The sequence below is a fragment of the Lutra lutra genome, chromosome 6 (genome assembly GCF_902655055.1).
Source record: "Lutra lutra chromosome 6, mLutLut1.2, whole genome shotgun sequence".
NCBI lineage: Eukaryota > Metazoa > Chordata > Mammalia > Carnivora > Mustelidae > Lutra > Lutra lutra.
In genome coordinates, this window is record NC_062283.1 from 132,685,037 (window position 1) to 132,712,235 (window position 27,199).

At 34.9% G+C, this 27,199-nt stretch overlaps 1 protein-coding gene across 3 annotated transcripts in view; it reads right to left on the bottom strand.

Annotated features, from left to right (window-relative positions):
• REV3L (REV3 like, DNA directed polymerase zeta catalytic subunit) overlaps window positions 1-27,199 on the bottom strand; it is a 187,496-nt gene that overhangs the window by 87,903 nt on the left and 72,394 nt on the right. For 2 of the 3 annotated variants that reach the window (XM_047734501.1, XM_047734504.1), the window contains exons 5-11: window positions 24,095-24,191; window positions 19,946-20,040; window positions 19,275-19,379; window positions 18,066-18,150; window positions 17,830-17,981; window positions 7,223-7,342; window positions 3,937-4,174 (exon numbers count right to left, since the gene is read on the bottom strand). In XM_047734501.1, coding sequence (XP_047590457.1) covers window positions 3,937-4,174; window positions 7,223-7,342; window positions 17,830-17,981; window positions 18,066-18,150; window positions 19,275-19,379; window positions 19,946-20,040; window positions 24,095-24,191 — 892 coding nt within the window. The remainder of the gene's footprint in view (window positions 1-3,936; window positions 4,175-7,222; window positions 7,343-17,829; window positions 17,982-18,065; window positions 18,151-19,274; window positions 19,380-19,945; window positions 20,041-24,094; window positions 24,192-27,199) is intronic. The other variant, XM_047734503.1, reaches the window with a different exon arrangement.

A 27,199-nucleotide genomic window follows, 5' to 3' on the forward strand; every position in this document is an offset into this window, starting at 1 on the left:
TGGGAAGAGTCCAGATGTCCACTGACAGATGAATGGATAAAAAAGAATACTACTAAGAATACTAAGAAAAAGGAATACTATTAAGCCATCAAAAAAGATGAAATCTGGCCATTTGCAAGACATGGATGGAACTAGAGGGTATTATGCTAAGCGAAATAAGTCAATCAGAGAAAGACAATTACCATATGATCTCATTCATATGTGGAAGAAGAAAGCAAAATAGAGGATCATAGGGGAAGAGAGGAAAAAATAAAATGAAATCAGAGAGGGAGACAAACTGTAAAAGACTCTTAATCATTGGAAACTGAGGGTTGCTGGAGGGGAGGTGGGATGGGGGGATAGGGTAACGGAGTGATACACATTAAGGAAGGCATGTGATGTAATGAGCACTGGGTATTATATAAGACTGAAAAATCACTGACCTCCACCTTGGAAACCAATAATATATGTTTAATTAACTGAACGTAAAATTAGAAAAAATAAAAATAAATAAACAAAAGTGACAGTGTTCACAGATCCTTCCTTTTCTTTCTCTTCTTTCCCTTTCTTGTCCTTTCTCAGGATTCTTAAAATATGGTACTCAGAGCAAAATATAACATCCAAATACAATTGAAGAACTCCTTTTCTAGACACTATACTTCTATTTTTCAATCTCTTTCTAAAGTACATTAATGAAATGTTTCAGTTTGTTTTCCCAAGGTTGACTTGGGCATGGTTTTCACAGGATTGGTCCAGTTAATGAACATATAAGCATTCATTAATTGTGGGACAAACCATGCCTATGATTTTAAACAGGCTGACACTACTGATAACAAGTAGATAGTGACTCTAAGAATTTTATATATTTGAATGTGTATCTACTTAATACAGGCTCAAAAATATAAATAGCTATACAAGATATCATCTAAGAAACTGTAGAAAAATGCTAATGAGACACTAAAGGTAAAATCAAAGAAATAATACCAAATAAAACAATCAAGAAAGAGAAAAACAAATGGAAATAAGAAAAAGTGAAATGCCACAATATCAATCAAATAGAAATATCAGATAGTCAACACATTGATAAAATATGAAAGAAGCAATCCAATTTATTACAGCAAGACTTAAATACATCAAGTAAATACTGTAATCATTTTATTAATAAAATCTAAAATCTGTTAGAATAATAAATGTTACCCTAGGTACAGCTGGTAGCTAATAATTAATTATTTTGGCAACCAGACAACACTACAGACTTATTGTGCTCTTAATAAAGTAAAATCATGGGGCACCTGGGTGGCTCAGTGGGTTAAAGCCTCTGCCTTCAGCTCAGGTCATGGTCCCAGGGTCCTGGGATCGAGCCCCACATTGGGCTCTCTGCTCCGCAGGGAGCCTGTTTCCTCCCCCTCTCTCTCTGCCTGCCTCTCTGCCTACTTGCGATCTCTCTCTCTGTCAAATAAATAAATAAAAAATCTTAAAAAAAAAATAAAATAAAGTAAAATCATGGCTTTCCAACAGAAATTAAACCCAGAATAGATAGTTAAACCCAGAGAGATGGTCTACCTAGTCTGTATTTATAAAGCTGACTGACTGAACCTAAACACATGACTCTATATTAGGCATCACCTATTCAGTTCTGAGATATTTTTGGACTATATTCTGTCACCCAGTGAATTACCAATCTCTAATATTTGTGAAAATCTCAATCCAATCTAGCATGATACTTGGCATTTAAGCATTTATGTTGTTTTTTAAATTTTTTTTTCTTTAAATATTCTATTTATTTATTTATGTGACAGAGAGAGAGATCACAAGTAGGCAGAGAGGCAGGCAGAGGGGGAAGCCGGGGAAGCAGGCTCCCTGCAGAGCAGAGAGCCCGATGCAGGGCTCCATCCCAGGACCTTGGGATATGACCTGAGCCGAAGGCAGAGGCTTTAACCCACTGAGCCACCCAGGCACCCCAGCATTTATGTTGTTTTTAAGTGCAAAATCATGTAAGTTCTTGTGAACCCCTTAATTGGTCACTACTGCCATGTTTTCTCCTTATTTACAAGGATACTATGTAAAACTTATAAGACTCAATATGATTATAACATTCCCCTAAATAACCATATTTAAAAAGGATATAAAGATAGTAGAGCATGACTTGAACTCATGAAGATTCCTGATATTCTCTGCTTCCCTTCTTCCCTTTCTGGTGCCCATGTTTACTTAATAATCGTAATTATTACCCCTATTATAAAGGAGAACTTAGAGGCAAGGAGGAGACCAATTAAAAAGTGAGTCATAGTGTTCCAGATAAATGATAATGAAGGCCCAAACTAGGATATTAACCTTGGGAGGGAGGAGGGTGGAAGGACAGAATGGCAAAAGAGGGCAAGTCAAATACAACACTGAAGTTGCAAACTTCCAGAAGTTGGGGGGAATTTATTATTACAGAAATAACAGAGAAACAAGAACAAAGCCATCTATAGGCTGACGTGGTTGAGGCATTTCCCAATAGGCTATTCCATGCAAAGATTGATCAAGTTTATATTAAAAAATTGAAAAAACAACTTATAGAGATCTACAAAAAATTTTATGTCTTTCACTTCACTTTATTTTTTTAATAGTTAGGAAATATTGACAAAAGACATTTTATGACATTGTTAAGGGTCAAATCTATCAGGAAATCAAATACTGATTCTGTCTGGACCAGGTAGCATTCGTTCTTCAAAGGTCAAGCTCTGAGTCTTTGAATGACTTATCACTGTCACAGGAAAGGGAACTGAGTACACGAAGCTAGGAAAGTATGAAATAATATTTTGTAGGTTTGGATTCTCCACCCATAGAATGAAAATGGAATTCTTTGAGGAAGCATACTGCGAAAATACAGAAGAAGGTTATATACACAGATAACAAGAGAACATTTCAAACAAAGAGTTCAGAAGTTCTGGTATTATCTACCTATGTTTGAAGGAGAGGCATATTCAGTGTTTCAGGCTCAGAGGCCCAATCTTTTTCCACATACAGAACATATATAAGTCAAATCAATCAGTTTCACAAGAAACTTAATTTGGAAAACCACAGTGCCATCTTATTAATTTAATTTGAGAAATGAAGAATACCAGTGTCTGTTTCTGAGACTCTTATTTACTTATTTTTAATATTTAATTCCTTCAGTCTAATCAGACCTAAAGGCTATTTCTTGTCTTCAAGCTGACTCTGTAACTGTTGCTGTAACCCATATAACTCTCAGAGGGCGTTCTTTTTCCTCAAGTTCAGGGATAAAGAGGCACTTCTACTTTGCCCCACTTACTGTCAACACATATTAATACTACATATATAATTTCTAAAAGTTAAGTTTATGGGGGTAGAAGGAACTGGAGGAAGGTGGTCAAAAGATACAAACTTACAGTTGTAAGATAATTACTAGGGATGTAATGTACAACCTGGCGACTATAGTTACCACTCCTGTAGGATTAAAGAGGAAAGTTGTTAGAATGAATCCTGAGAGTTCTCATTACAAGGAGCAGCTTTTTTCCCCCTTTTCCCCTCCATTTCTTTTTATTATATGTATATGAGATGAAGAATGTTAACTAAACTTATTTGTGGTAATCATTTCATAATATATGTTAAGTCAAACATTTATGCTTTACAACAAACTCATACAGTGATATAGGTCAATTACATCTCAATAAAACTTGAAAAAAAAAACCCACCTAGGTTTAATCTTTTAATAAAACTGGAAAAAAACATCCAGGTTTAATCTTTTTAAATGTAGCAAAATTTTATTTTGCTTAGAATATGAAGTTTATGCCACATGAAAAACAAAGCACTACTTTAAAGGGATTTAAAAGAAGACTAGTTTATAAAGTATTTATATTATAAACAATAGTAAAAAATAATTTCTAATGCGAGAACAGTGATAACGATAACAGGAAATTATTAAAGTAACTGAAAGAACTAAAAAGTTACCTCTTTTTGGCACAAGGTTCTTCAATATTGCTGTCCCATCTCTGAGACATCACCAAACTAAGTTCCATTTCTTCTTTTTCAATCTGTGGTTCGTTTTCTTCATCATCACTATTTTGGGGATTTTTAGTGTTTCCAAAGAAATGACATGGTGATGGTATCCTATTTCTTCCCCCCTGATATCCATCATTTTCCAAACCAGCAAGAAGATGTACCAGAGCCTCATCAGGACTACTGTCCACTATAAAACAAGTGAAGCATCACTAACAAATAACTTTTCTCAATAACTGAAGAACTAAGGTCAATTATATTCAATAAAATCACAGATGCTGGCACATACTGAAAAAATACAGCTGATGCAAAGATTTCTGTGTCAATGTAACGTTTTATCAAAGTGTGATGATCTTTGGACTCTTTGCACTGGAACGATTTTGTATCCTCATTAAAAGGAAGATTCCCCAGAACCCATCTTCTATCTCTTGAATCAGAACTTCTGAGTTAGGGCCCAGGAAGATGCATTTTAACAAGCTGTCCAAGCTTACTGCACAATTAAGCTTGAGGAACACTAAACCAAATAGGGTGACCAGGGTTTAAAACAAAATCAAAATAAGTAATAAATATGTGAATTAATGCTAAGGAAAAGGTGCCTTAAAAACAATACATGTGAATACCTTATTCTCACTTAAATTTTATTTAGTGCACAGGATAGTTAAATGAAACATGTGGTTGAAAAACACAAGAGAGCTTTAAAGTAGTCAATGACATTACTTAAAAAACCTTCAAGGTTTTTTTTTCTTCTTCAAGACTATAATGAGATGCCAGTTCATATGCACTATGCTTGCCAAATCAAGACAAGTAGTAAGTATTGGCAAGGAAGTCGAAGAAGGAAGTCCTACATTGCTGGTCAGACTGCAAAATGGTACAGCAGCTTTGGAAAAAAGTTTGATGGTTTGTTGAAATGTTAAAAATAGTTACCATATGATACAGCAATTCCACTCCTGGTATATAACCAAGATAACTAAAAATTAATGTCCACACAAAACCCTATACATAAATAATCATAGCAGTATCATTTGTAATTGACAAAAAGGTGGCAACTCACGTATCCATCATGTGAAGAATGGATAAATGAACTATAATGTATATCCCTATGAGGGAATATTATTCAGTAGTGAATGAAATACTGATCCATGCTACAATTTGAATGAACCTGGAAAACATTATGCTAAGTGAAAGAAGCCACAAACAAAAGGTTATATGATTCCATTTATATGAAATGACCCAAACAGGTAAATGCAGTAAAAAAGAGAATACATTAGTGGTTGCCAAGAGCTGAGAGGAGAGAAGAATGAGGAGTGACTGCTAATGGTTATGGAGTTGCTTTTTAGGGTGATAAAATGTCCCAGAATCAGATAGTGGTAATGGTTACATAACTGTGAACATGATAAAAATCACTGAACTTGGGGTGCCTGGGTGGCTCAGCTGGTTAAGCAACTGCCTTTGGCTAAAGTCATGATTTCAGGGTCCTAGGATCGAGCCCCGTGTTGGGTTCTCTGTTCAGTGGGGAGTCTGCCTCTCATTTGTCCTCACTCTCTCTCAAATAAACAAAAGTCTTTAAAAAAATCACTGAACCATATAAATTAGAAGGTAAATTTTCTGGTGTGTGAAATACATCAATAAAAGGTTTTATTTTAAAAAAAGGGGGGTGCGCCTAGGTGGCTCAGTCGGTTAAACATCTGACACTTGGTTTTCACTCACATCATGATTTCAGGGTCATGAGATTGAGCTCCACATCAGGCTCTGTACCCAGCAGGGAATCTGCTTGAGATTCTCTCTCTTCCTTTATTTCTGCCCCTTCCCTCCCAAGCATGCTCTCTCTCACAGATAATAAATAAATCTTAAATCAGTAACAAATAATAAATAAATCTTTTTTAAAAAGACCATGAAGATAGAGGTTTGTTGCCATTTTGGCAAAAATCTCTCTTTTTAAAAAGATTTTATTTACTTGACAGAGTGAGTACAAGATGGGAAAGCGGCAGGCAGAGGGAGAGGGAGAAGCAGACTCCCTGCTCAGCAGGGATGTGGGGCTCCATTCCAGGAACTTGGGATCATGACCTAAGCTGAAGGCAGATGCTTAATGGACTGAGCCACCCAGGGGCCCCCCAAAATTTTTTCTTAAACCTAGTACTGTTCATTTTTCCTGTCTCATTTTTTTAAAAAGAGCAGTATTAGCGAATGAATTATAGATATCTGACTTTCAAATCTTTGACTGGCATTGAGACTGCATTTTTGCAAACTTAGACAAGGTGGAATTTATCTACTGATGATATTCTATTTGCCTGTTTCATTCATGTCTATTTGCCTATTTCATTACATTGAAATAAGGATATGTCTCTCTCAGTCTCTTCTTCAATTCCTTCATTTTCTCGATGTTCCTCTCTTTCAGCTGCTTATTTTTTCCTCTAGGTTATTTCCTTCTGCATATACCATTCATTTATAAAGGAAAAAGTTTTCTACTCCTGTCTCAAATGTTCTTGATATATAACTGTGTACAATAATTTTGGTATTGTTCTTAGTCCATCAATTTGTGTTCCATTCAAATAAAAATGAAGATAACTGACAGAGGACACTGTAGAAAGCTGGGAACACATATGGGACAGTAAGAATGAAAAAAACAGAAAGGTCACAAAAAAAGAAACAAAAAATCACTAAATCAAGCAAAACAAGAGGCATGAAACTCAGTGACTTCTCACTTTTTACAATGAAATTTTAAATAAATTTCTGTAAAAGATGTCAGTCATTTAGACTATATTAAGGAAATGAAATCTGACAAATGGCTTATGATGCTAATGAAGATGCATTTAGGGAGATGCAGAAATAAGAGTCATATTCTACCCAAACAAAAATTAATAGCTTAATAAGAACTGTCCAGGGAAATTTCTGATACTCACCAAGAAAAGAATTATGGTATTTTAATGTACTCAAATTTGGAAAAGTCTAACTAAAAAAAAATGCATTTTTCCCCTAAAGCAATAAGATTTTCCTCCAATCAAAGTGAAGTTAAAAAAAAAGGCAAAGGAATTATTTTCTTTCACAATTTTTTTTTTAAAGCTCTGTAGAAAACAAAAAACAAATCTACTTCATTTAATTCAAGGCTACATTTTATACTTACAGTAACGATTTACTGAACATGCAGCATTAACCTCTTCAAACCAAAGGAAAATACCCCCTCACATAACACACTTCCATTGATTAACATTCTGAAATTTATGGTAGAATTGCTACTTACAGAAAACTGGTGACTCACTCAGTCTTTGGGTCAAAGGCTGAAAAGTCTGACTATTTTCAATGAGGTTCAAAATTGCTTCTTCATTAATAAGAGCTTCCTCCACTTTGTGTGTAGTGCGACCTTAAGATGACAGAGAATACAAAAACATTAAAGCAACAGATTAAATCTTATTATTTAGAATTTATGTAAATTAGAAACCATAATGATGCAAACCTATTTATAAAATTTTGAAGTGTTACTGTGATATGTGTTAAGTAAAAACATCATAAAACTTAGTAAAAGCCAGAGGAATATCTAACCAGTGACATGGAGTAATCATAAAGGAAAAAAATAAAACCAAAACCAGGGGTGCCTGGGTGATGCAGTTGGTTATGCCTCTGACTCTTGGTTTCTGCTCAGATATAATCTCAGGGTGATAAGATGGAGACCTACACTGGGCTCTGTGCTCAGCGAGGAGTCTGCTTAAGACTTCCTCTCCCTCAGGGCGCCTGGGTGGCTCAGATGTTAAGCAGTTGCCTCAGCTCAGGTCATGATCCCAGGGTCCTGGGATGGAGCCCCGCATTGGGCTCCCTGCTCAGTGGGAAGCCTGCTTCTCCCTCGCCACTCCCCCTGCTTCTGTTCCCTCTCTCACTGTGTCTCTGTCAAAAAAAATAAATAAAATCTTAAAAAAGAAAAAAAAAAGTCTTCCTCTTCCTCAGATAGAGAAGAAGTGAGTTGGGTAAATCGGAGGGGGAAATAAACCATGAGAGACTGTGGACTCTGAGGAAACAAACTGAGGGTTTCGGGGGGAGGGTGAGCCTGGTGGTGGGTATTATGGAGGGTATGTATTGCATGGAGCACTGGGTGTGGTGCATAAACAATGAATTTTGGAACACTGAAAAAAACTAAAGTAAAATTAAAAAAAAAAAGACTTCCTCTCCCTCTCCCTTTGCTCCTCCCCCCGTTCATGATCATGTGTACACATACACTCTCTCTCTCTCAAGTGAATAAATCTTTTAAAAATTTTTTAAAAATTAAAAACCCTCCATCTGTGAATCACTAAATATTTACAATCTCTTTAGCCTCTTTGATCCTACCTAGTTTATACAGTTATATTACCCTGATTAAATTAAAATATACAAAGAGAGAAGAGTAATATAATTATTCTCTATGGTTTAAAAATTACAAATTAATTTTATATTTCTCAGGTTTCAAGATCTAAAAATTTCTCCTTTAATGTATGATTTTTATAAGCCTAAGTTGAACCACTGGATTAATTTTAAGAATAAAGATAAAATGAGTCTCATATTATAATCTAATGAAAGGGAGAGAGAGAGCAAATAGCACTGGGAAAAAAGACTATAGTAAAAAATGGAAGGCAGTTAGAACTAAATGGAAAACAGTTCCCCTCTCTCCATTCATGCACTCTCTCTCTCTCAAATAAATAAAATCTTAAAACAAAACAAAACAAAACACAAGTTTTGAGGGGCACCTGGGTGGCTCAGTTGGTTGGACAACCAACTCCTGGTTTCCACTTGAGTGGTGATCTCAGGTCTGTGAGACTGGAACATGACTGAGGTGGAAGAATTCAGTGGGAAAAAAAATTTGCAGTAATATGTGAGAACTAGTTATTTACCTTTAGAAAAATATGGGGTGCTTGAGTGGCTCAGTTGGTTAAGTGTCTGAATCTTGATTTGAGCTCATCATGATACTGAGCCCTGATTCTCTCTCCCCCTCTCCCTCTGCCCCCTCTTAAAAAACATATATAATTAGATCCTTATTATACATAAACGTAAAACTTCAGATAAGTATAAGATCTGAGTGTGAAAAACCAAACTGTAAGCAAACATAAGCCGTAGGGATGAAAACTTGCATTACATCACAATAGGGGGGCCCAAGAGGAAATGAACCAAGAGCATGAATAAGCAATTCTCAGATAAAGACACACAAATGCTCAAACTTATTAGTAAGTAGGAAATACAAATTAAACTAAGGAGATACCATGTCAAAGAATCAAAATGGCAAAAATTTTTTACATCTGATACTATCAAATGCCATTGAGGATGCAGAGAAATATAAGCTCTGATACACTGTGGGATTATAAACTTAGGATCATTTTATAGAGGAATTTCATAATACAGCATTACTACTATAATGTGATATTTTTATTATTAACATACTTCAAAATATGAAAAATGGAGCTCTAAAAATAACAGGGCTTACAGGGGAAAAAAAGATTAAGGCAAAATTTATGCAACTTTATAACCAGAACACTAATAAAATCAATAATTGGTACCTGAGGAGATAACTCTGATCAGTCAGGCAGGCAGGCAGCCAGTGTGGCTGGAAGCTGTCAAAAGTGGATATTAAAATGCACAGGAAATAATAGTATGGAAATGCTGGATACATTGTGATTAGAACGCAGCTGGCAGATGCTAAGACAAAGCAAATGCAAGTAGAACTCTGAGCCAGTAGGATGCCAATGAGGTGAGTCAGGAGACCTCAGGTGCAACCTGCCATGAAGCAGAGATGGCACAATATTGGGACACCTCCTAGGGAGAGACGAAGCCCTGGGTGTAGAGACCCATTTTGAATTTTAGTTAAATATAGTCAAAAGAGCCACTGCTGCTAATGCAACAGTCTAAAGTCTAAAGGAGGCTTTTCCATTCCAGCAGAAAGTTGTAATTCTACCGCTGCTATTCTGGCTCCCCTTGCAAGAAAAACTGAGTATCAAACAATGTGACTTTGGAGTAAACCCTTCATTATTCTTTTATTTACCAATAGTGTAAAATCTAACTACCTTACTTCTAGAAACCTGTTAGAACAGATGCTATCAAGGTAGAGTACTTATACTCTAAGACCTGGCAAATTACACTTCTGTATGTTTTCTACAAAGAAACTCTTGCCTCAAGGTGACAAAAATAACACTATTAATAACAATGCAAAAGTGAAAACCATCTAATGGTTGCAGAGAAGCAGATAAACATGTTTAGTCTTACAAAGGAACACTTCAGCAGCTAAAATGAGTGAACTAGAAACATGTATGAACAAGGAAAGATTTCAAAGTTATACTGTTGACATAAGATACTCAACACCATTAGTAACAAGGGAAATGATAATTAAAACCATAATGAGATACCATTTCACACACACTAGGATGGCTATATAAAAAAAACAAATAACACATGTTCTTGAAGATGCTGGGTCACTGCAACTTTTACATACTGCTGGTGGAAATGTAAAACAGTATAGTCACATTGGAAAAACAGTATTGTAGTTTATTAAAAAGTTGAATATAAGTTTATCAAATGACCCAGCAATTCCATTCTTGTATCTCTAAAGAAAAATGCAAATACATGCCTACACAAAGACTTATATGTAAGTGGTCATAGCAGCATTATTCTTTTTTTTTTCAATTAACATATAATGTATTATTTGCCCCAGGGGTACTCTGTGAATCATCAGGCTTACAAAATTCATAGGACTCACCATAGCACATAACCTCCCCAATGTCCATAACCCAGCCACCCTATACCAATCTCCTGACCCCTCAGCAACCCTGTTTGCTTGAGGAGATTAAGAGTCTCTTATGGTTTGTCTCCCTCCTGATCCCATCTTGTTTTATTTTTTTCCTTCCCTACTCACCCACAATCCCTTGCCCTCCCTCTCAAATTCCTCGTATCAGAGAGATCATATGATAATTGTCTTTCTCTGATTGACTTATTTCACTTAGCATAATACCCTCTAGTTCCATCCATGTCATTGTAAATGGTAAGACTTCATTTCTTTTGATGGCTGCACAGTATTCCATTGTGTGTGTGTGTGTGTGTGTGTGTGTGTGTGTGTGTGTGTGTATGTATATACATATATATATACACCACTTCTTCTTTATCTATTTACTGTTGATGGACATCTAGGTTCTTTCCCTAGTTTGGCTATTGTGGACATTGCTGTTATAAACATTAGGTGCACGTACCCTTTCAGATCACTACATTTGTATCTTCAGGGTAAATACTTAGTAGTGCAATTGCTGAGTCACATGGTCTGTTTCCAACTTTTTGAGGAACTTCCATACTGTTTTCCAGAGTGGCCGCACCAGCTTGCATTCTCACCAACAGTGTAGGAGGGTTCCCCTTTCTCCACATCCTCACCAACATCTGTCATTTCCTGACTTGTTAATTTTAGCCATTCTGACTGGTGTGAGGTGGTATCTCACTGTGGTTTTGATTTGTATTTCCCTGATGCGAAGTGATGTTGAGCACTTTTTCATGTGTCTCTTGGCCATCTGGATGTCTTCTTTGCAGAAATGACTGTTGTATTCTGCCCATTTCTTGATTAGATTATTTGTTCTTTGGGTGTTGAATTTGATAATTTCTCTATAGATTTTGGATACTAGCCCTTTATCTGATATGTCATTTGTGAATATTTTCTCCCATTCTATCAGTTGTCTTTTGGTTTTGTTGACTGTTTCCCTTGCTGTGCAAAGGCTTTTGATCTTGAGGAAGTCCCAATAGTTCATTTTTGCCTTTGTTTTCCTTGCCTTTGGCGATGTTTCTAGGAAGAAGTTGCTGTGACTGAAATCGAAGAGGTTTCTACACAAGTTCTCCTCAAGAATTCGGATGGATTCCTGTCTCACATTGAGCTCTTTCATCCATTTTGAGTCTACTTTTGTGTGTGGTATAAGGAAATGGTCCAGTTTCATTCTTCTGCATGTGGCTGTCCAATTTTCCCAATACCATTTGTTGAAGAGATTTTCTTTTTTCCATTGGACATTTTTCTGCTTTGTCGAAGATTAGTTGACCATAGAGTTGAGGGTCCATTTCTGGGCTCCCTATTCTGTTCCATTGATCTATATATCTGTTTTTGTTCCAGTACCATACTGTCTTGATGATGACAGCTTTGTAATAGAGCTTGATGTCCGGAATTGCGATGTCACCAACTTTGGCTTTCTTCTTCAACATTCCTTTGGCTATTCAGGGTCTTTTCTGGTTCCATATAAATTTTAGGATTATTTGTTCAATTTCTTTGAAAAAAATTGATGGTATTTTGATAAGGATTGGACTAAATGTGTAGATTGCTTTAGGTAGCATAGACATTTTCACAATATTTGTTCTTCTGATCCATGACCATGGAACATTTTTCCATTTCTTTGTGTCTTCCTCAATTTCTTTCATGAACACTTTATAGTTTTCTGAGTACAGATTCTTTGCCTCTTTGGTTAGGTTTATTCCTAGGTATCTTATGGTTTGGGGTGCAATTGTAAACGGGATCAACTCCTTAATTTCTTTCTTCTGTCTTGCTGTTGGTATACAGAAATGCAACTGATTTCTGGGCATTGATTTTATATCCTGACACTTTACTGAATTCCTGTATGAGTTCTAGCAGTTTTGGAGGGGAGTCTTTTGGGTTTTCCACATAAAGCATCATATCATCTGCAAAGAGTGAGAGTTTGACTACTTCTTTGCTGATTCAGATGCCTTTAATTTCTTTTTGTTGTCTGATTGCTGAGGCTAGGACTTCTAGTACTATGTCGAATAGCAGTGGTGACAGTGGATATCACTGCTGTGTTCCTGACCTCAGGGAAAAACTCTTAAGTTTTTCCCCATTGAGAATGATATTCGCTGTGGGTTTTCATAGATGGCTTTGATGATACTGAGGTATGTATCCTCCATCCCTACACTTCGAAGAGTTTTGATCAACAAAGGATGCTGTACTTTGTCTGCATCTATTGAGAGTATCATATGGTTCTTGCTCTTTCTTTCATTAATGTATCGCATTGATTAATTTGTGGATGTTGGACAAACCTTGCAGACCAGGAATAAATCCCACTTGGTTGTGGTGTATAATCCATTTAATGTACTGTTGGATCCTATTGGCTAGTATTTTGGTGAGAATTTTTGCATCTGTGTTCATAAGGATATTGGTCTTTGTCTGGTTTTGGCATCAAGGTAAAGCTGGCCTCCATAAAATGAGTTTGGAAGTTTCCCTTCCATTGCTATTTCTTGGAATAGTTTCAGGAGAATAGGTATTAACTCTTCTCTAAATGTTTGGTAGAATTCCCCTGGGAAGCCATCTGGCCCTGGGCTCCTGTTTGTTGGGAGATTTATTATTATTATTATTTTTTAATTTTTAAAAATTATTTATTTATTTATTTATTTGTTGGGAGATTTTTGATGACTGCTTCAATCTCCTTACTGGTTATGGGTCTGTTTAGGTTTTGTATTTCTTCCTAGTTCAGTTTTGGTATTTTATATGTCTTGAGGAATGCATCCATTTCTTCCATATTGTCAAATTATCTGGTGTACAGTTGCTTATAATATGTTATGATTGTTTGTATTTCCTTGGTGTTGGTTGTGATCGCTCCTCTTTTATTCATGATTTTATTAATTTGGGTCCCTTCTCTTTTCTTTTTGATAAGTCTGGCTAGGGGTTTATCAATCTTACTAATTCTTTCAAAGAATCAGCTCCTAGTTTTGTTGATTTGTTCTACTGTTCTTTTGGTTTCCATTTCATTGATTTCTGCTCTTTTATTATTTCTCTTCTCCTGCTGGGTTTAGGCTTTCTTTACAGCTCTTTCTCCAGTTTCTTTAGGTGTAGGGTTAGGTTGTGTACTTAAGACCTTTCTTGTTTCTTGAGAAAGACTTGTATTGCTATATACTTTCCTCTCAGGACTGCCTTTGCTGTGTCCCAAAGATTTTGAACAGTTGTGTCTTCATTTTCATTTGTTTCCATGAATTTCTTAATTCTTCTTTAATTTCCTGGTTGACCCATTCATTATTAAGTATACTCTTTAGCCTCCATGTATTTGAGTTCTTTCCAACTTTCCTCTTGTGATTGAGTTCTAGTTTCAAAGCACTGTGGTCCGAAAAATATGAAGGGAATGATCCCAATCTTTTTTTTACCAGTTGAGACCTGATTTGTGACCCAGGATGTGACCTACTCTGCAGAATGTTCCATGTACACTAGAGAAGAATGTATATTCTGTTGCTTTGGGATGGAATGTTCTGAATATATCTGTGATGTCCATCTGATCCAGGGTGTCATTTAAAGCCTTTATTTCTTTGCTGATCTTTTGCTTGGATGATCTGCCCATTTCAGTGAGAGGAGTGTTAAAGTCCCCCACTATTATCGTATTATTGTTGATGTATTTCTTTTGATTTTGTTATTAATTGGTTTATATAACTGGCTGCTCCTGTGTTAAGGGCATAGATATTTTAAATTATTAGATCTTCTTGTTAGACAGAGCCTTTAAGTATGATATAGTGTCCTTCATCTCTTATTATAGTCTTTGGCTTGAAATCTAATTTATCTGATATAAGGATTGCCACTCCAGCTTTCTTTTCACCTATCTTTCTTTCTTTCACCTATCTCTTGAAATCTCCCCTTGTGGTCCAATAGTTGTTTGTCTCTTTTTTGCTGTGCTTCTTTATTCTCCATCATTTGGTCTTCTATATCACTAATTCTCTCTTCTGCTTCATTTATCCTAGCAATAAGAGTCTCCATTTTTGACTATACTTCATTAATAGCTTTTTAAATTTCAATATGGTTAGATTTTAGTTCTTTTATTTGTCCAGTAAGGGGTTTTATTTCTCCAGAAAAGGATTCTCTAGTATCTTCCATGCTTTTTTCAAGCCCAGCTAACAGCTTGATAATCATCATTCTGAGCTCTAGTTCTGACATATTACTAACGTCCATATTGATTAGGTCCCCAGCCATAGGTACTGCTTTTTGGGGGGTTTTTTGTGGTGAATTTTTCCACCTTTTCATTTTGTCCAGATAAGAATAGATAAATGAGAGAACAAAAACAAAATACTAAAAGGGTGGCAAAGATCCCAGAAAAATATACACTAACCAAATCAGAAGAGACCCAAAACTGGGGCATAGGGGGAGGGGGAAAGAGGCGAAATAAAAAAAAATTAAAAATAAATAAAAAGTTAAAAAATTTATATATATTAGACTGGTGAACAGAACAGAGCCAGCCACTCGATTTTGGGTGTTCTGGTCTCTTAGAAGAAACTACCTCCCCAAATTTTAAAGCATGAAAAACTTATATATATATATATATATATATATATATGCAAAAATAAGGGTAAACATGATGAAGGGATGGAATGTTACTGTAAAGATGAAAATTAAAAAAGATTCTAAAACAGGAATTGATAAGAAGTTTTAAAAAAAAAAAAGAAGAGTGAATGTGATCAGGCTGGAGACTAGAACAGAGCCATGTGCTAGACTTAGGGTATATTTTGATCTATTAGAAGAAATTGTATCCCAAAATTTTAAAGAAAAAAACCCTATATGTATACAAAAAATAAGGTTAAATACAATGAACAGACAGAATATGACTGTAACAATGAAAATTTAAAAAGGTTTTTTAAAAAAGGTATTGATAAGATAAAATAGTTTAAAAAACGTTAAAATAGTTAAGAGGAAAAGTTAAAAAACAGAATAAGAAAAAAATTAAGTTTAAAAAAGTTACCCTTGAAAGACTAAAGGATCATGGGGGAAAAGCCATAAATTCTTGTGTTGCTTTCCCCTAGCTCTAGAGTTCTGCAGTTCACACTGATTTGTAAACTTGGTCTTGGCTGGATGTTCCTGCTGATCTTCTGGGGGAGAGGCCTACTGTCATGATTCTCAAATGTCTTTCCCTGAGGTGGAATTGTACTGCCCTTGCTGGGGGACAGGCTAAGTAATCTGCTTGGGTTCGCTCTTGGTAGCTTTTGTTTCCTGAATGCTTTCCATACAGCTCTGGAGGACAGCAATGAAGATGGTGGCCTCCAAATCTCCGGCCAGTAGCAGTTGAGAGCTTGTGGCCCCACTCCTTATGCATCCTCAGAGAAAAGCGGTCAATCCCTCCTGTCTCCCTGATCTCTGGCTGCACTCCATGTTCATCCAGCGTGTGACCCAGCATTTCTATCTCTGGCACATGGACCCATTTGGAGTCTCCAAACGCAGCAGATTCCTGCCGTGCGCTCCCATGCTGCTCCTCCCGGAGGAGGAAGGAGGGGATCTCTCCAGATCTGCCACTTGTGCGGTCCCTGCTCGAACATCAGTGGCTCGACTGTGACTTGGACGATGGTTTAAGGTAACCCCAAACTGAGGGCTCATTGCTCAGCTCCATCTCTGTAGCCAGCTTCCCTGCTCCAATACCTGGGAGCTTTGCCACACTCAGACACCCCTGGGTCTTTCTGTGTCCCTGCAGGTCTTGAGATCACACTGTCCCTGCAAGGGTTCCACCCCTCACTTAGCCTCTGGAACGACATCCCTCAGTGGAGCAGACTTCTACAAGTTCCAATTCTGTGCTCTGCTGCTCCCTCACTTGCTGGGAAACTGCCCCTCCAGTGGTCTCTCTTCCCATCGCTTTGGATTCACTTCTCCACAGGTCCTACCTTCCAGAAAGTGGTTGATTTTCTGTTCCTAGAATTGCTGCTCTTCTTCTCTTCTATCTCCTGTTGAATTTGTAGGTGTTCAGAATGGTTTGATAACTATCTAGCTGAACTCCTGGTACCTGATGATATTTCAGTTTCCTACTCCTCCGCCATCCTGCCTCCTCTCTCTAGCAGCATTATTCTTAAGAGCCCAAAAAGTGAAAACAATTCAAATATCCATCAGCTGATTAATGAATTAACAAAATATGGTAATAGCCGAGAAATGCAATACTATCTGGTAATAAAATTTTAAAAATTTAAATACTGATACTACAATACGGATGAACCTGAAATATTATGCTAAATGAAAGACATAGAAGATTACATATTGGGTAATTTCTTTTATATGGTGTATCTAGAAAAGACAAAATCTTGAAAGACAGAAAAGTGGATTAGTGGAGGTGGGAAAAGATGTGCCTGCAAATGGACACAAGGAATCTTCTGAGATGAAGGAAACGTTCTAAAATTGAATTATGGGGATCTTTGCACAACTCTAAGTTTACTAAATCACTGAATTGTACGCTTAAAGATTTTTTATTTTTATTTGTTTGTCAGAGAGGGAGAGGGCATAAGCAGGGGGAGTGGCAGGCAGAGCAGGCAAAGAGAAAAGCAGGCTCCCCACTGAGCAAGAAGCCCAATGTGGGACTCAATCCCAGGACCCTGGAATCATGACCTGAGTGGAAGGCAGATGCTTAACCTACTGAGCCCACCCAGGTGTCCCTGAATTGTACACTAAAAATAAGTGTGTTTTATGTTATACAAATCATACCTCAACTTATTAATTAATTAATTAATTAAAGGCTCCACACCCAGCATGGAGCCCAACATGGAGCTTGAACTCAACCCAAAGATCAAGACCTGAGCTGAGATCACAAGTCAGATGTTTAACTGATGAGCCACCCAGGTGCCTCCTCAATTAAATTATTTTTAAAGTGTTGAAAAAAGCAAGTTGCTTAATTTATGTCAAGTAGAATACCACTTACGTAAAATTTAAAACCCAAAATAGCAGTATATATTACGAACATACATACATAAGAAAATATACAATCATATATGGTTACAATTTACACCAACTTTAGAACAGTGTTTACCTCTAGAAATGAAGAAAACGTAAAGGAATGTTAGAAACTTAGCTAACTCAACCAAATACTACTGTAGTCTATGGTAGTATTTTCCATATACTTGCAAAGCAAACCTCACCTTTGCTCAATTCTGTATCTTTGTGGACTTCTACCATATTGGCTGGTGTACACTGAAGAATATCAGGAGACAGAACTTCAGAGTGCAATGTTAACTCAGCAGAGAACTCCTGAGATCCATCGCTGTAGTCCACTGATCCTGATAATGTTCTGCTTAATTAAAACATATGCTTTATAACAAACTAGATAACCAAGCAATAAAATTAGTTCTGAGATCTATAATAAATAACCACTTACACAGAGAAATCATTCTGTTTGAGAATTTCCTGAAGTCTCTTCTGAAAATTTTTTTCACTTTCTGTTGCTGGCACAAACCTGTGATCTTTGAATTTTAAAAGTGCATTAAAACATGTGGATAACAAATGAATGAAATATTTTCCTTTCTCTTAGAGTAGCTTTTAAAATAGTTATAATTTCCTATCTTTCTCTTGACACATATAATACCACCTAAAAGTAGTCCTATTATAAAGTCAAACAAAAGAGAAATGGTTGATGCTGAAGCTATAAAATTAAGTACTTAAAGTCAGTTCAAGATTAAGTTCTATAATTTAAATCTAAAACAAAAACATTGCTTTCTACCTATAAATGTACCACACACTCTGAACCTAGAAATTTCCCCCTTATAAAATATTTCTATCTTAGAATGCCTTAGAAGGCATTCAAAATTTATCATAGCATTTTTAGTGTCTAAGACACAATAAAAATTTTAATTTGACTTCAGTGTATACTTACTACTATATTTCAAATATATTTACCTCCTGAATTACCTTTTTATTCTTTTATGTGTATCTTTAATTCTTTTATTTTTACTTAAAATTTTTATTGTATTCATGGCATTTATTTAAGCCCTCAAATTCTTTTTTGAATGTAGAAGAATTTAGTAATACATAAAATATAGAATTTAGTAATACATAATTTAGTATGTATACTATACAGAATTTAGTAATACACAGAATTTAGTAATACATAAAATACATTAAATGAGTATTTTTTTCTGAGCTGTACAAGATGATCATAGTGGGAATTTAAGGACATACAAAGAAAATAGTTTAAGGGCAGTATTTCAAGGGTTACATTTTTAAAGCTTAATGAACAAAATGTAGTGTTTCTACATTGGGACTCTTCTACAAAAGCCTAGAACATACTAGAAAATAAAAAAGGAGCAAAGAGGTGGGATAAGAGGTGGGATAAGAAGACAAGGTAAGGTCAAAACCAAGGACAATGAAGATGACAGTTTCTATGGTGGTGGGGGGTATGGGTGGAGGGAGAAAATAATGAGTGACACTTTGGAAGTAAAGAATTACAGTTCAGAGCAATGACAGAAGGAAAAAACTAGAACATTTAAAGGTAACTTGAAAAGTAAAATTTAATGTCAAGGTAAAAACTCAATGGCTTAAACTTTAAAAAAAAAAAAAAAAAATCACCAGAGTACTATTGGGTTTATACCTTGTGATTCAGGTTGGCTAATTTGAGAAGTTTCATTTCTGTTTCTTCGCCGTTGCTTTTCATCTTCCCATATGGCCTGCAGACCAGGGTTTCCACCAATTTGAGCTATAATCACAATAATACTTCAATATGACAAGGATCAAAGTGAAAAATATTTGCTCAGAAAAAGAAATCCAAAGTTTAAAAAAATAAATACTGCCTTAAAAAAAATTACCTGCTTTGTATAATAAAATGACCAAACATTCCCAATCTACATTATTACATTATTCTTTTGTTTTAGTTTTCTTCCTACTGGCTCCCGAAAACCCAGCAAATGAGTAAGATTCAAGAACTTGATGACAGTCAATACACCTAAGAGTTCCCTCCCTGGTATATAACCTGAAAATTAAAAAATTGAAAGGCAGAGTATATGAAATTCTTTTATGATGGCTGATGTATTCAGTGTCTTACTTTAGGCTCATGTCTATGCAAATACACTTACATGAATGGATGTACCAGTGAAAAAATAATGACTGTCTCATCAGAGGTACAGAAGAAATCTTCCTAACATTTTGCATCCCCCTTTTATAATATATTACTTCTCTACTACTGTTTTCTTCCCTATTTTTTCTACTCTATTTTGGTCATTAAATTTTAAAAATAAAAACACATATTAATAATTGTGTATATACCTTCGATGTCCAGCCGATTTAAGATATCAGCAGCTACAGCATCCACTTCTAGTTCACATGTACTCTGTGGTTCAACACCTTCCAGTATTAAAGAGCTGTATTAAGAAGATATCCAAAAATATAATAATCAGGGGTGCCTAGCTGGCTCAGTCAGTAAAGCATGCAACTCCTGATCTTGGGGCTATGAGTTCAAGCCCCATATTGGGCAGAGATTACTTAAAAAATAAATAACAGATTTAAAAAACATGTGTCACATAAGAGCGTATTTTCTTATGTAACTTTTCATGTTTAGTGATATTATAGTAAGTCACAATTATTCATGACGATACTGTGTGTATACATATAAAGAAATAAAATACAGGAAGAGAAAAATACAAAACCCGTTGTATTGACAACTCTATGGAGATTCTTTTTCAGTATATTTCATATATTTTGGTTCATTATATTTTATATGTAAGGAATGTACAATGTTTTAGCATGAGGGTCATATGCAGGTAGAATGGGATTAGATGACAACAGAGGGATACAGAAACCATATACATTTGTAATCACTTGCCCAGAGGCATCTTCCTCAGCAATCATAGCTGGTTATAAAACAATGAGGACAGAATATGCAACAAGAGATAAGGGGAAGAGAGCATACTGAAAAGTGGGGCAAATGATACTGTTCTCCCTGCCTTCAACCACTGCTGAGCTAAGGAAGGTTTTAAAAGTCTCCATAACTACAGAACTTAGAAACTATATGAGTTCAACAGTGGGATCATAGCTAAGAAAAGTGCTGATACCACAAGGCCATTAATTCTTATGACAACTTCAGAGGGTCGTTCCCCACTAATGTTCTTTTACTCAAAAGCATTTTTTTTTTCATCAGAGCAGGATTGGGAAGATACCACATAATTAACCCTGTTTGACAGAATGAACATACAGCATCTAATATGAATACCAGTTTGCTCATTCCAAAATTTAGATCTCCTACAAATACTGACCCCAAATGAAAAGGAGAACTTTTATTAGAAAGCAAGTGACGGCAGATTTCATTAACATTTTTAGTTGAAAGATTTTTTTTTTAATGTTTTAAGAGAAACATATTAGCAAAACCTAATTTTCTATTATCTATCCTTAAGGATCCCTAAGGAAGTCCCTATATGTATATGTATGTATGTGTGTGTATGTATGTATATATATATGTGTATGTGTATATATATATATATATATATATATATATATATATATATATACACAAAACATACCTGTTATCTTTTTACCATTGACAGAGAAGGGACATATTAGCTAACCTATCACAATATATCCCTTTCACTTTCAGAAAAAAAAATTATCAATGTAGCGTTTCTTTTTTTTTATTCACATAATTTAATAAAACCAGTTTTACCATGAATTGAAGTAGTAGATAAAATAGTTTGGTCAACAGTTTTCTCCTTTTACCAAAAAGTTTCACGATTTTTGCAAGAATTATACTGTAAATTTCAAGGGTGAATTTCCCAGGAGCAGCATATTCATGATAAAAGATGGGAAAAATAACAACAAAAAAAAGCAATCTCATAGTAAAAATTTACAACTATTTCTTGCCCTTATTGCAAAACTACTTTAAGACATTCAGTATAGGTGGTGTTCCTAATGAAAGGAAGTAATTTTCACAATAAAAATTTGTTTCCAGGGGCGCCTGGGTGGCTCAGTGGGTTAAGCCTCTGCCTTTGACTCAGGTCATGATTTCAGAGTCCTGGGATCGAGCCCCACATCGGGCTCTCTGCTCAGCGGGGAGCCTACTTCTCCCTCTCTCTCTGCCTACTTGTGATCTCTCTGTCAAATAAATGAATAAAATCTTTTTAAAAAATTGTTTCCAGTAGATAGAAAAACCGTAAGTAAAAACTCTGAGTCAGCAAAACATGTAAACTATTCATTATAGTCATGAAAAGCAGATAAGCAATAGGATGGTAACTAGACAATTGTGCCTGTCTGAACATTTCTGTTTCTAGCTTAACACAACAGACATATTAATTAGAATCACTGAGCTCAAACATCTATCATTTTAAAAGTCTCTTCAGATCAATCGATTGGGCAGACAAGGTTGAGATTACTGCGGTAGACTTGACTTTTGTGGATTCAACAGTCTGGGGCAAAGGACCCTGAAGGTCCATGATATGTGGTAATTTATAATGAGTTAACGAGTAGGGTTAGCAGAACTGCTAACTCAGCACTCTCATCCCTTAATAGTTTGATGCTATATGTCATAGTCCTTGTAATAATGTTTGTGAGGGAATGTAAAATATTTCTTTGTTTAAAAAAAAAATACCCAGCAAGAAGGTGATAATAGCACTGGGGACAGAAATGAAACTAATAAAATCTAAGAGTACTAATCCATGGCAAAATTTTTTTGACATTATGTTATTTGTACTTGGTGAAACAATGGATTCTCATGTTTATTACAACATAAGCATCCCCAAAGGATAATCTGAGAAAAAAATACAGAGTTATCCTATATTTATTATAAATTCTAACTCTTGAGTACCTCTTCTAATTTTACTAGTTTTCCTACTCATATCTTCGCTCATAATTTGTCAATTGCTAAGAATAAGATGGACTCCCCAAAAACATTCTAAATTGCAAACTTTTTATTATATATGGTTTCCCCAAACTTACTTCTAAACAATAAAGCTTTACTATGAGCTAACTAGAAAGATGGTTGCTTATAAATGGATTTCAAGCACTAATAAACTTTGGTCTTATTTGATCAAGCAAAACACAAGTTATTAAATATAAAACTTTCAGAACTGAAGGCTCTAGTGAATAGGTAAAGTCCTTGGATCAAATTAATGTGCTCCAATTTCAGAGAGATTGAGGAACTGTATCACAAGCATAAAAAAGGAAGGCAGCAAGTAGCTTCTTGGTCACATCGCCCTGGACTGATTAGAATTTGATTTCATGTGGTGATTAATATTCTGTCTAAACTTAATACCATTTCAATATGATTAAAAAATAATTCTGCTGTACTGAGAAGGAAACAAGAAGTACATATGTATGCATATGTGAACATGTGTGTGCATGTTTATCAAAAAGTCTTAATACTTGTTCAAGTCAATCAAGAGATAAGGTGAGTCACTGTGCATATCACTCTGAAGACCTCAAAGTTTCATTCTGGTACAATTACTTCTGTCATAAAATAATGTATTTTTATCATTATTTAGTGAGATTCTTTCTTAAGTTTAGGTATTAAAAACCCAACTAATTCTAAAATGTAAAAATTCTGTGAAGCACATATTAGACTCTTAAATAACATAATAACTAATAACTAACTTTAAACAAATATTTTTATGATAATTTATCTTCAGTCGCTTACTAAATTCATACTGTCTTATTATGAAATAAAACATAAAATCATTTAAACACTTTTTCTATCTTGCACTGTTCATGACAATTACCTACTTAAAAAAGCATCAGATGACATATGTGAAAAGAGGAAGACCATAATTATCCTGCCAATACCCAACTGATAAACAGAGGGATCAAGAAAGCTTGGGCAAACTTTGTGGTATAAGACAGATACCTTTCTGAATTCTATGTATAAAGCTATTATTGATAATTTAGATAGGTACTAATTACATATCTATAATCTAAACATTTGAGAAATGTTACCTCCCCCAGAAAGTCTAATAAATAATATACCTGGTCAAAAGAAATCACAAACTACATTATTCATACACAGTACATCAATCTACTTTTTTCCATAAAAATATTTAGAAATTTTTTTTAAATATTTAGAAATTTGAGGGTTATTTTTACTAAAAGTATCTGCTATTTACATTTTAAATTATTTTACTATGTGGTTTTTATTTGAAAAGTTATAGGGTATCAATTTAAAATGCATAATGAAGATAGATATTGGAGAGAAGTATAAAAATTTATACCCAGATTAATTAGGTAATAAGTAGGTCTATTTTCATATTTCCAAGGTCTGTTTTTAAAATCTGTGATTCCATGTAACATACTAATGCTGAGATTTGCTTCTCTGACAAAGTTAGAAATTAAAAAATATACATAACATTAAGATGAAATTATAGTAACCACTGATTTTTTTTTAATACAGTAGGTTATATATGAATGTTTTTTTTCCCCTTTACAACATTAACTAACCTTGGTATTTCATCTTCTTCCCACCGAAATAAAGTACCAGTAAGAGAATTTCCTGGTAGCCGATCCTTGCAAGATCCAGTTGCACGCAATGGATCACCTAGGAATAGAAAGGTAAAAGGGGATAAATTCTACTTTTAATTTGCACACAATTACCCTTTAGGTAAAATAATATAAAACCTATATGACTAGTTTCTAAAATTGTGTCCTTAAAATGCATACACACACAGGAATGTATATGTACGTCAGAGAACAATGGTTCCAAACTAAGAGGGAACAAAAGTATTTGTAATATGAATATGAGAGAAAAATAGACACAAAACTTAGATACTGGAATAAAAGTATGACACATTTAAGTGTGCTATTGTGGTAGGTATGATTAAAATCTCATTTTGAAAATAATGAAGAATTAAGAATTTTTATAGACTTTTAAAATTCCTAGGGTATTCTGTATGAATCTCCACTAAAATTCTAATGGAAATCAGATTCCAGGTTAAGATTCAAAACATACTTCCAACACTATGCCCCCAACAAAAAAATATGTAACACATTCCAGAAGTGATGGCAGTTAACAGCAGTGAGTGGAAACCGGGGGCAAATACAAATACAATTTGACCAGTGGTGGAAGAAGGGACTAAGCATGTTCGCTTAGTTGTCTAGGTTTCGGGCAGTGAGTCCTGGGGTCATACTTTGAAGTAGTCTCTAAATTTTAGTAACTCTTCTGTGATCTCTTATAGGAATTTAAATTCTAAGAGAAAGCTTAATTGAGTAGCATGGACAGAATTCCAACATTAAGAAAGATGCTAAATTTGTAATCTTTTCCAGCTAAATTTAATGCTTTTTGTTTGTTGTTGTTGTTTTAAGTAGACACAGTGTCCAGCATGGAGCCCAATATGGGGCTTGAACTCACCACCCTGGGATCAAGACCCGAGCTGAGATTAGAGTCAGACACTCAACCAAATGAACCACCAACGTGCCCCAGTACTTTGATCCTATTTGGTTAGCCTGATCACAAAATAGTGTAATTAAGACTGAGATCAGGTATTACCACCTTTGTTATTTCAATAAAACACATGCGGAAACATGAAAGTGACTTTATATACCTTTAGATGTTTTTAAAGACTTTGCTGTTAGGTGGCTAGGGCATTAATATGAAATTACTTTGTAAGTTGTAAGTTACCATAAATATTTTCTAACAAATTTATATGAAAAAAGAATCTATACAAGTTTACTGATTCAAAGTTATTGATAACATTATAAAAAACCACATTTTACCTACTTTTTGTGCACTGTTTTAGCATATTTCCCTAAAGGAAACTCCCTAACTTAAATATATATATATACACACACACACATAAAATTATATATATATATAATTTTTCAATTGTGGATGATAAAAAATACAAAATACCTCTGTGGTGCTCAAAATATTTACTCTGTTTACTTTATATACTTCACCTTAACAACTACAGCAATTAGCACCATTTCCATTCATCTGACACCTGATTATATAACTGAAATCCTGAGGAAAAAACTGCATATGCCTATATACTGTTAAAATTTCTAAATCTTTTCTACTTTTGAACTTACTCCATTTTCAAAAGACTCCATTATGTAAGTCTTCCAAAATAAAAATGTTAAGTTATGCATATATATATAATACATATTAATTTACCATAGGAAGTTAACTGTCAGTTTAATGTGTCTGAGAAACATGGTAAAATATAAAAAAGTGATTCGCTTCTTCTTTCCATGATTTCACTATAACCTTTTATACAAAACAAGCAAAACAAAACAAACCAAAACCTGAGGGACACTTAGTATAAGGAATTAAGATACAAATTTTATTTCATCATATTTGCAACAATTTCCCTGCTTTTAATTTCCAACTAAATCTCATGTGTTCCTGCCTTCAAATTGTGAAAATTTTCTGTATCTTGAAAAAAAAAATCCTTCTAATTAACATTCTAATTCTCATCTAACTTCTGTAACTAAAATAAATGGCTTACATATATTTGACAACTCAAACTTTTCTCATGTTTTCCTATTGGAAATAAACTTCTGTGAAAGTTACCTACTTTTCCTATAAAAACCTACTGTTGATAGTCTAGAATCTTTACCATTCCTCAATCCTAATTGAACTATCATCTGTATTTGATACTGATAACCAAGCTGCTGTATTCTTTTATTCCCTCAATAACCTTTTTATTTTGGAATAATGTTACATTTATAGAGAAGTTGCAAGGGTAGTACAGAGTTTCTACTGTTAACATTTTACATTATGACAGTACATCTGTCAAAATAAACGGACACAGACACATCAATATTAACTAAACTGCACACTTTATTTGAATTTCACCAGTTTTTCCACTGTTGTCCACTTTCTGTTTCAGGGTCCAATTCAGTACACCACATGGTACCTAGTTATCCTGTCTCCCTAAGTCTCATCTGGTCTATTTCTGTCTCTCCTTATTTTTCATGGCCTTGAGAATCATGAGTACCCGCCAGGCAACCTGCAGAACATCCCCCCACATCTGGGTTTGTCTGATGTTTTTCTCATCACTAGACTGTGGTAATGGGTTTTTGAAGTGTCACAGAGATGAAGTGTTCCTCCTCATCACCTCACATGAGGGGCTACACAATATCACATGACACCACTGAGGATGTTAACCTTCAACATTTGGTTAACTAAGGTATAGTTCTATGGGTTTGATAAATATAGACGCATGCAGTACCATACAGAACAATTCCTTCACCCTCAAAGTTTGCCTGTATATTTGCTTTGTAGTCAACACTCCCCTCTCCTCCAATCCCTGGCAACCACTAATATGTTTTCCATTTCTGTAGTTTTGCTTTTTCCAGAATGTTTTATGAAAGAAATCATCCAATTAGGAGCCTCTGGGTCTGGCTTCTTTCACTCAGTAAAATGTGTTAAAGATTCATCAATGTTGTATGAATTGATAGCTTGATGCTTTTTACTGATTCACAGTATTCCACTGTATGGTTAGATCACAGTTTATCCACTACCCCAATGAGTGGACATTTTGGTTACTTTAGACTTTTAGCAATTATGAAGCTGCTATAAACATCTGCATACAGGTTCTTGGG